The sequence below is a fragment of the Seriola aureovittata genome, chromosome 15 (assembly GCF_021018895.1).
Source record: "Seriola aureovittata isolate HTS-2021-v1 ecotype China chromosome 15, ASM2101889v1, whole genome shotgun sequence".
In the NCBI taxonomy this organism is placed as follows: domain Eukaryota; kingdom Metazoa; phylum Chordata; class Actinopteri; order Carangiformes; family Carangidae; genus Seriola; species Seriola aureovittata.
This window is the reverse complement of record NC_079378.1, coordinates 1,205,001-1,216,159: the sequence shown is the minus strand read 5'-3', so window position 1 is coordinate 1,216,159 and position 11,159 is coordinate 1,205,001. Positions and strand designations below refer to the sequence as shown.

General features: G+C 43.2%; 1 protein-coding gene across 2 annotated transcripts in view; it reads right to left on the bottom strand.

Moving 5' to 3' along the window:
* Positions 1-2,127: 2,127 nt before the first annotated feature.
* ap4m1 (adaptor related protein complex 4 subunit mu 1) overlaps positions 2,128-11,159 on the bottom strand; it is a 14,209-nt gene continuing 5,177 nt past the window's right edge. For both annotated transcript variants that reach the window (XM_056397464.1, XM_056397465.1), the window contains exons 11-16: positions 10,331-10,437; positions 9,962-10,053; positions 6,487-6,531; positions 4,963-5,013; positions 3,539-3,656; positions 2,128-2,840 (exon numbers count right to left, since the gene is read on the bottom strand). In XM_056397464.1, the coding sequence (XP_056253439.1) occupies positions 2,649-2,840; positions 3,539-3,656; positions 4,963-5,013; positions 6,487-6,531; positions 9,962-10,053; positions 10,331-10,437 (605 nt within the window). In that variant the 3' untranslated portion in view covers positions 2,128-2,648. The remainder of the gene's footprint in view (positions 2,841-3,538; positions 3,657-4,962; positions 5,014-6,486; positions 6,532-9,961; positions 10,054-10,330; positions 10,438-11,159) is intronic.

The window sequence follows — 11,159 nt, the reverse complement described above, 5'->3', positions numbered from 1 at the left end:
TCTCTCTCTCTCTCTCTCTCTCTCTCTCTCTCTCTCTCTCTCTCTCTCTCTCTCTCTGTGTCTCTCTCTCTGTCTCTCTCTCTCTCTCTCTGTCTCTCTCTCTCTCTCTCTCTCTCTCTCTCTCTCTCTCTCTCTCTCTCTCTGTGTCTCTCTCTGTCTCTCTCTCTGTTTCTCTCTCTGTTTCTCTCTCTCTCTCTCCTCTCTCTCCTCTCTCTCTCTCTCTCCTCTCTGTCTCTCTCTCTCTGTCCTCTCTCTCTGTCTCTCTCTCTCTCTGTTTCTCTGTCTCTCTCTGTTTCTCTGTCTCTCTCTCTCTCTCTCTCTCTCTCTCTCTTTGTTTCTCTCTGTGTCTCTCTGTCTCTCTGTCTCTCTCTCTCTCTCTGTCCCTCTCTCTCTCTCTCTCTCTCTCTCTGTCCCTCTCTCTGTGTCTCTGTGTCTCTCTCTCTGTCCCTCTCTCTCTCTCTCTGTCCCTCTCTCTCTGTCTCTCTCTCTCTGTCTCTCTCTCTCTCTCTCTGTCCCTCTCTCTCTCTCTCTGTCCTCTCTCTCTCTGTCTCTCCTCTCTCTGTCCCTCTCTCTCTCTGTCTCTCTGTCTCTCTCTCTCTGTTTCTCTCTGTGTCTCTGTGTCTCTCTGTCTCTCTCTCTCTGTTTCTCTCTGTGTCTCTCTGTCTCTCTCTCTCTGTCCCTCTCTCTCTCTGTCCCTCTCTCTCTCTCTCTCTCTGTTTCTCTCTCTCTCTCTCTGTCTCTCTCTCTGTCTCTCTCTCTCTCTCTCTCTGTCTCTCTCTCTCTGTCTCTCTCTCTCTGTCCCTCTCTCTCTCTCTCTCTCTCTGTTTCTCTCTCTCTGTTTCTCTCTCTCTCTCTCTGTCTCTCTCTCTCTGTCTCTCTCTCTCTCTCTCTCTGTCTCTCTCTCTCTCTCTCTCTCTCTCTGTGTTTTGTTTCAGCGGCTGCAGATCACGTTGCACAGCGCAGAGTCTCAAGGAACATGACAACATGAAGCATTAAATTTTAAAAAAAGACAGAAGATGATTCATCATTAAGGAGACTGACTCACTGGGTCTGACATGTGGACCCCCCCCCCCCCAGGGCCAAGGTCAGGGGCCCCTGTATGAAGGAACTGTTAATATTTCTTGTTTGAAAGTCACAGTTAAAAGACAGAAAAGGACAATAAAGAGGTGAAAAATGAGACAGAGAGACACAAAGTGAGAAAAATAGATGTATACAACAACAAAGAGACACAAAGCTACAACAAAAAGCTGCAAAACAACCACAAAAAGAAATAAAATGACCATTGAGTGACACAAAACGACCACAAAGACACACAATTATTATCAAAACGAGTTCAAATAAACACAAAAAGAACAAAGAATGATCATAAAGAAAAGCTAAGTGTCCACAAAGATACACAAAACCATGGCAGAGGCAGAACATTGAGTACAAATGGATGCAAAACTACCACGAAGAGACAGGAAACGTCCACAAACAGAACGTAACAACCGCAAAGATGTAAAATGAGTAAAAATAGATGCAAAGTGAACACAAAGACACGATGAGTAACAATCACACAGAGAAGCGAAACGAGTTCAATGAACAAAACGGCCACAAAAAGACCAGAGACATATTGAAATGACCGTACAGATACAAAATGTCCACAATAAGAACCAAACTGATTCACTGATACTGATTTATCTGCACTTACCTTAAATCAGCTGATAAAACTTTTATTTTGAAAAGTCCTACACTTACTCACTAGCAGCAACTGTGGATTAATCCGCCGCTGAAAATAGTCCCAACCAAATAGTCAATTTCCTCCTTGTTTATTTGTAAAAAACCACAGTGAAATTATTGAGCTTTTTTTTAACAATAAAACATTTATTTATTTTATTCTTTTTAAGATTAACGTCTTCAGTCGAGACCAATGTGCTTGAAGCTTGGAGCCACATCACATAAAATATAAGGTTGAAAACTGCAGAACGAACCACTCAAGCGTCAACAGTTACCGACAGACGAGACGTGAGATTAAATCATCAACGAGATCCGACACGTCTGAGCTGAAGGTTCGTTTGTGCCGATAAATATTCAAGCTCAGTTTTTTAAAACAGAAAAACAACCTGAAGAAAAACAGGAAACCTTGAATACAGAGAGGAAACGTGATGACGTTTATTTACAAGATGTTTAAATACATTCATGACATGATGATCAGAGGTGAAACAACAGGTCACCCAAACTCTATAAGATTATAATAATATTATATTTTTCTTCTTCTCTGAACGTCTCTGAACGACAAGCACTGAAACACACACACACACACACACACAGACACACACACACACACACACACACACGTAGTGACTGACTCTGTTTTTAAATGAAACTTTGGTGTTTCACAGATTTACATCTTCAGTAGGAACCAATGAGCTCAGAGCTGAGAGGAGGAATCAGGAAGTGTTGGTTTGACTTTAATTCAAGTCCAGTTGTAAAAAACTTAAAATACAACAGATATTAAAACAACTGACACATTAATTATTCTGAAAGGAAAAAAATGACATTATTTCTTATTTGATTCCTCTCATGCAGTTCACTTCCTGTGTCCCACGAATCGTTTCCTCCTGATGAGACACATTCGTCATTTGAGGCGGTGATCGGAGATGAAGGGGTTAAATCCGGATGGTGTAGGAGTCGGAGTGGGTGACGTATCGGACCCAGCGCTGCGACGGCCCAGGCTGAATGGGCGACAGGCGGAGGAAGCGGACCTGCAGCCCCGTGGCGGTGATCTTCGGCAGCTCGAAGCTCAGACCAACCGGACCGACCTCCAACATGGAGGCGGAGCTGAGGCCTGGGACCTCCAGCTGGCGACAGGAGGAGGGAGGGGGAAGGGAATCGTTAGACAGTGGTTATTATGAGTTTGTCTGTTTCTCAGTAGAATGAACAGCTGCTCGTCTGTGACACTCAAACATCTGCTTTTGTATTTTAACTTTATTTAAACTCATTTTTCATTTCTTCCATGAAATGTCCAAAATCTAAATCTCACACATGGATGAAAGATGGTGAGAGGAGGCTCTGAGCCTCTCTTCTGATTGGCTGACTGTTTTCTGAGTGATCCAATAAAAATATAGCAGATTTCAGGTAAAAACACTCAGAGAAACCAAATCCTGCAAGGTTTGGATGGTGGGTCCAGGTGGGCGGGGCTTGGTGACTGCTTTGTTGTGACATCACAAAGTTCCAGAAGTCCTGACGGCTGGTTTTAAGGCTCAGTTTCTGAATACAGGCTGTGTGCATTTCTCTGTGGACTGAGGCTTTGATACTTTCACAGTATTAATATAGAAGCTAGAGCTGATCTATAATCTATAATCACACTACACATGGACACAGACCTTTACACTGGAGGAGCTTTAAACTCATTTAAAACATTGAGGTTGATGCACACGAGAGATAAAAAGTTGTGAACCTGAAGCGCCTGCAGGACGGATCTGTCTACACTCATACACATTCATTTAGTGTGCAGCTGTGTGTGTGTGTGTGTGTGTGTGTGTGTGTGTGTGTTTACCTTGAACAGAGCAGAGAGCTGAGTTCCTCCGGGGAAGCGAGGTATCTGCCAGACGACGGCTCTGCTCTGTGGCTTCAGCTCGGCGCTCTGATCCGGACTGCTGAGCTCCTGCGACAAACTGAGGCCACAACACACACCGGTTCAGCTCAGCTGTTCAGCACACACACACACACACACACACACACACTGAAACATTCAACTTCACACCCATCAGCAGTGTAAAGACACTACAGGTGAGGCCTGAGGAGGTAAGAGGTCACCTGGGTCCAGATATTCCTGCAGTAGTTACAGATGTGGGTGAAGCACTGAGGCAGAAACACTTTCGGAGATGAACACACACACACACACACACACACACACACACACACACACACACACACACACACACACACACACACACACACACACACACACACAGATTTGATAGATTATCCTGTCGAGAGCTTTCAGCTGATGTGACGCCGTCAGTCTCCACCACAGAGATGAACTGGGACCAGAAGGTTTGGATTCAGGACTCTGGTGGTCTGACTGGTCCACTACTAACATGAGACTGATCCGGACCAGCACCACAGACCGGTCTGACTGGAACCTGTAGCTGCTGCTTCTACGCAGTCCTGGACTGAAGGTCTGAATTTATAATAAATTTGCAAAAACAAAATGTGTGAAATGATGTTTTCACTTTGTCTGATGGAAAAAATGGAAATGAAATCTATTTAAAATGAGAGCGACGGGGTGCGGATACTTCCTGAACACACTGTGTGTTCTGTATCATCCTGCTGATGTGACATATTCAAATCCATGAATTTATGGTTTCATGGCTGCACCATTAAACCAAATGTGAAATTTTCCTTCAGGTCTTATGCAAAATATGAACATTTGAACTTATAATGAACATTTTCTTCCTGCTCAACGTGAGTCTGTAACGACCCGCCATCGAGGGCTGAGAGCTTTTTAACTCTGACGCTGACGGCTGAGCCCCCCCCCCTCCCACCCCCCCCCCCCCCATCAATCATTTCCATGGCTTTAAATAACAAATGAGTCGAGCTTCCCTCTCTCCACCTCCACGCTTCAGACTGTTCATGTTGTTTCCCATTTAAAAACAATCACAACAAGACACTCCTCATAGAGACGTGGAGCTCTCTCTCACACACACACACACACACACACACACACACACACACTACACACACTACACACACTACACACACTACACACACACACACACTACACACACTACACACACACACACTCACTCACACACACTCACACACTCACACACACTCACACACTCACACACTCACACACTCACTCACACACACTCACGCACACACACACACACACACACACACACACACACACTAGTTTTTACATACAGACTGATTTCAATAACAAACAGCAGGTACATTTGAATGGGAGCGTCTCACCTCACGGAGCCTTTAGGGACGGGGACGGTGGCACACACGTTGATCGCAGCGCTGCAAAAACAAATCAATGACATCATCATCATCATCATCATCTACTAATCCTCCATATGGTTATTAACATTACGTCACTGACAGATCAGCTGGGATATGACATTCACTCGAGTGCTTCAGCTGTGTCACAGAGCGAATCCTTCAGAGGAGGCCGGTCTGGTTTTCCTTTTTTGTTGCCTAGCAACGTGAAAACACGTTTTAACATGTTTTAACACTTGTACCGTTAGCCGTTGAACTGAGCTGAAACATTGAACAGTGTAATCCTCAGGCTCTCTGCCTGTGTTGTTTGCTTTCATTACTGAAGCGCAATGAATCTTGGGATACGTTGGACCACGAAGGATCCACCTGTTTATTTTTGTATTTTATAAAATGTCAGAAAACAGTGAAAAATGTTCATTTCAATTTTCTAAAACCCAAAAGTACGACAGACTATTAGGAGCACAGTGAGGAAAAAAAGAAATTTAAAATTTGGAGAATTAAGTCACAACTTTATGAGAAAAGACATTAGTTTGAGAAAAAAAGTCGTAATTTTACGAGAAAAAAGTCATAATATTATGAAAATAAAGATGTAATTTTAATGAGAATAAAGTCATAATATTACAAGAATTCATGTAAAATTTTGAGAGAAAAACATAATTTCCAGGAATATTACCATCAACCAATCAAACCATATAAGATCAGACCCTCTAAAACAACACAAACCTAAAATTACAACTTTATTCTCATAATATTTTGACTTCATTCTTGAATTTCAGATTTTTTCCCTCAGTGCGGCCGTAACATCCGTTGTAGAAAAGTGACGTCAGTGTCAAAGGAAACCAGAAAACAAACTTTACTCGAATATTTCCGTCTGGTTTTACTTTCTACCTCCACGTGTCAGTCAGACATATTCTTCTTTTTACTGCCCTACATTTACCTGTAGTTACTTTACAGATCACTCATTTACATATTAAACATTACATACGCTTGTTAAACAGACTGATTTCCCTCTGTACTGTCGCTTCTTTGTCTTTTACTTTCAACAAAACAAAACGGCTCAAAAACAAATTACTTATCGTTGACAAAACCATCTCCACTCAAAGTCCACTTACTCAGCTCAGTCGTCATGGAGCTGTCATGACGACCAGAGGTGTTTTTACGGAACATTATGATGTCACAGTGAAGCTGACCTTTGAACTTTTGCATATAAAATGTCATCACTTCATTTTATCCTTAAAAACATTTGAGTTTTGTGAGGTGACCTTTGACCTTTGACCACCAAAATCAAGTGAGTTCATCCTTGAGTCCACGTGAAAGAGATTCCCTGAAGGTGTTACTGAGATATCGAGGGCGAGACAGACGGCACAAAGGTATGAAAACGCTGGATCCTACATTTCCCATGATGCCATAGGGTAGCGCCTTTCCTCAGTGTCTTTTCTTCTTTAAAACCCTGCATCTATTTCTGATGATGATGATGAAGAAACAGACACTGACCTCTTTGGTGGCAGATCACAGCGCAGCTTCATGTACATCAGCAGCCTGCAGACAGAACGTTTGACCTTTAATTAAAACCCTTTGAACTGATTCATAATGAAACTAAAACACTAATATTCTCGTGGTAACAGATGTTTCGTTGGAGCCACAGTGTCACCTGAACGCAGCACGAACACTGTGGTTTCAGTGGATCTGAGCAACTGGGTTAAAGCTCAACGTGAACTAGAATGACCTCCTCGCAGCTGTATCCCTCCGCCAACCGGCAAAGTATCAGGAAATATAGTGCCGAACTCTCCTTCCTGAGTTACAGCATTTAATAATGACCAGAAGTGTTTTTACAGAACATTATGATGTCACAGCAAAGTTAACCTTTGACCTTTTGGATATAAAATGTCATCACCTCATTTTATCCTTAAAAACATTTGAGTTTTGTGAGGTCACTGTGACCTTCGACCTTTGACCACAGCAGACTGGAAGATAAAGTGAGTCGCTATCGGAAAGTGATGAGACGAGACGGGCCGCGGCTAGCTGGTTAGCATGCTAACTTCATTCATAGAGACAAGAGTTAACGTTGCTGTTTGTTTCCACCTCTGGAGACAGCTGACAACGTTTCTTCTAGACTGGTGAGTAAACAGCTGCTAATGCTAACGTTAGCTATGTAGCGACGCCTCAACAGTTCAGGCCAGTGAGGTGTTTTGTTGTGAGCTCTCGTTCTTTCACTGTTATCCTACAACTTATATAACTTCTCCTCAGAGAGTCACGCCTCCTGTCTGTTGTAAACATCCTCTCCTTGTTGGAATCATGTAAATGTGTTGTGTTTATAATCCACACAGAGTCTCGGACAAAGTTAAACCACCCGTGGCTTCAGATACTGTATTAATCTCTGTTCTATACACAAGTCTGTGTTACACAAACTTCTTCTGTTTTTAGTAAAAATCCTAAAGAAAACAAAGCTGGGAAACACAGTGGACACACAAGGATGAAGTTCTGTGTCTCATATTTACATGTGTGCTGGGGAGTGTTGTTTTAAGACAGATTTATCCTTAAATCACCCTTTTTTATGTGATTTCTGCCTCTAACTGGAATGTGTGGGCAGAGAGGCGGATGACACGCTTCAGAGGTTCAGACAGAGGACACAGAGGTTTATATGGGACATTTCTAAAGCTGTGCAGACACTGTTTTGTCAACAGTGTTGACGAAAACACTGAGAGGCAGCGAGTGCAAATCTGCTGGAGAGTAAGAAGCTGCAGACAACATGCTGTTTGTTCTGCGGCCAGTAGCTTCAGCAGCAGCAGCAGCAGCGTGTAAAATACCTCTGCAGGAATATTAAAACAAACTCACTACAGGTTGTAATGGATGTTCACACAGCAGCCGTCAGGGAACCTGAACTGAAACAAGACAAGCTAGAAATCCAAGCTTTAAAACATGAAGCATTAACACAAAAAACCAGCAGCTGCAGTTCCTCTAACGGCCACTAGAGTCTGGCTCCAACAGTGAGTCAGTCCCCATAGACTCCCATGTTAAAATGTCCAACTTTACAGCAGAAATAAACATGTTTACAGCCTGGTACAGAAACTGTTCTGGTCTCTGGAGCTAATTTCCTCAGACAGATAATTTGCCTTGTTGTTGTTTAACAGAACGTGAGGAAGTCCGTGCTCCTATTTTTAAAGGTGATTGAGATTCTAGTGTTATCTTATTTATGTTAGCTCTCGTTAGCTGGTATTGGTGTCTGAGCTCTCCATACCTGGCTTGTTAGCTTAGCTCATTGACTGGCTAATTAGCCAGCATTTGAGTTAGCCTTGGGTTAGCCTTTGCGCAAGGCGCCCAGACATCCAGCTGTGCTAATGATGCTAATGGGAACCACATTGCCAATGCTTGCCGCAGTTATTGACTACTCCACACACGCCCCTCTTCTTTCTATTTTTTGAACTAGCTGGTAGTTGGGGGCGGAGTCAGACACTGCCATGACAGCGACAACGAGCAGCTCAGTCTGAGCTTCAAAACCTCTGTGTCTGTCCTGCTTTAGCTTCTTGGCCTCAGTGTCGCCTCATTGAGTCACTTTTAATCCACGGACACAGTTTCATTTCTTTCCTCAAAGGAAAACGACCAGTTTCATTTTTACTTCAAGTGATTTCTTTAGATTTGCACCAAACAGGTTTATAAACTTGTTGTTTTAGGGTTCATTAGCTTGTGAGCGCTGACAGAACGACATCAGCTCTGTGGCTGGAGAAGCAAACAGTGACCTGTTGTTGGAGCATGTTTTTATCAGCACCTGGTGTCTATTTGTGTTTCAGATGCAAATCAATGATTATATTTGCTGTAACAGCTTCATGTTTATTGAGATTCACACAAGCCTTGTGTGTCCAGTTGTTACCGACAGTAGATCTGTGGAAATGTGGATGCAAAATGTTTTGACACGTTGCAAAGAAAACGGATTTGATCCACAGGCTGAGTATTACAGCTCCAGATGTTGTAAGTTGTAATAAACGTTTTAAATCTGTAACTTCTCCTCATTAAAATGTCAAAAAACAACCAGAGAAATCTGTGATTTTAATCGTGGGAGCTTTTCATTGGTCGCCTGTTGATGACATCATGTGTCAAAATGGACTTTATACTGTTTTGTCCCAATAAAACTGGAGACGGACAAGTGTGGTTTATGGTTTTGTCGTTTTTAAGATGTGTGACCATTGAATTGTGTTGTGTGATTCACTGAAATTTGCATGAGGAAGTTGCAATGCATCGTGGGAAATGTGTTTCTGCTGTTTTTCCAGAGGTTTTTAGCCTGAAAAAAAAGTTTTTAAAGTCGCGGTTCAGACGGTGTTGAAGAAGCTAGCTTCAGGTAAAGATTCACCTGATGCAGCGCTGTCACTAAAACCTTCATGTCTCGGCCTCTGACGCAGAAAGAGAAATAAAAACCATCTGAGAGAATTAACCTTTGGCTTTTACTGTAAATCAAAGAATTTAACTGAACTGACAAATGTGCTTGTTTTTCCAGCCATGAACAATTTACAATCAGATGGTTTTTATTTCATGTTCATGATCCAGAGGCTGAGAAATGAAGGTTTCAGTGGATGAAGTTTCTCAGAAAACCGTCAGGAGGTTGTTTCAAACAGAGCAGAAGGAGACTCAGGTCTTAACGGGTTAAGTCGTATTTATAAGAAACACCTTTTACACCTCGGTCGGAGGACGACACCTCTGACCCACCGACACTGAAGGAATCCAAACCAGGAAGAGCTGACAACAATGTTGGTGAAGACAACAACTCCCATGATCCCACGCTACATCACGACGTCACCAAACGGCGTCTTTTGTTATTGTTTTGATTGAGAGGCAGAAGTTACAGACTGTGTGTTCACGGAGCTCACGACAAAACTTCACCTTCACTGTTTTAGTTTTAAAACACAGTTTTTCTTTCTGCTGAAGAACGAGCGCGTGGAAACAGTTGTTTCCAGGTGGGTGCGTTCGAGGTCTTTACCTTCCGCCGTTGTCTCTCTCGATGGTCGGGAAGAGACGGAAAGGAGGAGCTGAAGGCAGATCGTCACTCAGCTGGTACTGCATCACTGTTTGCTGCAAGAGGAGGAGAGAGAAGAAGAGAGAGCACCGAGTCAGTTAGAGCAGGTGCTGTCGAATAAAACAAGCAGCAGTGTGAAGCTTCATGGTTCAGGTGGTGAAAGAAACTGTCCGTCTTCACTCAAAGGAAATGAGACGAATGGAAATCAACCTGAAGCTGATGGATCATGTTTATTAGTGCGATATTCTCCTTCCAGGCAGGAATCAGTGAGATTTAAGCTCCACTGCAGAACAACAGGCGGGTTCCCAACAACACATCAGAAGAAACAGTCACCTCTCCCTGGCTCGGACACAGCCTGAGGATCCGGAGGCTGTCGAACTCGTCCAGTCGGACCGCCTGGTGGAAGCTGCACTCGTCCACTCGAACGGCAGCCCCGTAACCTGGCAACACAAAACCACAGCTGATCAGAAACCGCGATCAGAGACCGAGTCCGCCGGCTGAAACAAAGTGAGGCCTCGTCCTGCACGGACTCATCGTGAACCGGCTCCAAAGGGTTTCAGGGTGAAATGGAAACCCTGTTCAACTCCACAACAAGCCCAGGAGCAATGCATGCTGGGAAAATTAAGGTGACGGTTGTATAAGAATCAGAGCTGTTCAACATTTAGAAATAATTTTATAAAGGTAATAAAACCAGCTGCTATTATCCAACGTGTTCATGAACAGAGCGTGTGCAGAAGGTCGAGTGTGATGAGACGTTTCACTTGAACCTGAAACAACTTAAAGAAACAAATAAAGGTCAGAATAAAGATGAAGGCGACAGTTTGTCAGTGAAGAGACTGAACTGTCACTGAAAACTGAAAAACAAGCGCAGGAAATGAAACGCTGGAGGAAATGAAGTCCACCTGTTTTTAATAAACTCAACAGGATTAATGTTGATCTGTGTTTACGCTGCAGAGGACAGGAACCATGTGACCAGCTGCACAGAGTCAACACAACCTGACGACACAAATCAGCATTTCTCACACTTTTCTAACTCTGATTTTACTCTTTTTTAAAATAATTCTGGATTAAACTTTAAATCAGTGAGTTTTTAGTGAATGAAACACTGGGGGAGTCCGGCTGGTGTCGGGGTTCAGGTGCCGACCACAGACTGCGACGTCCT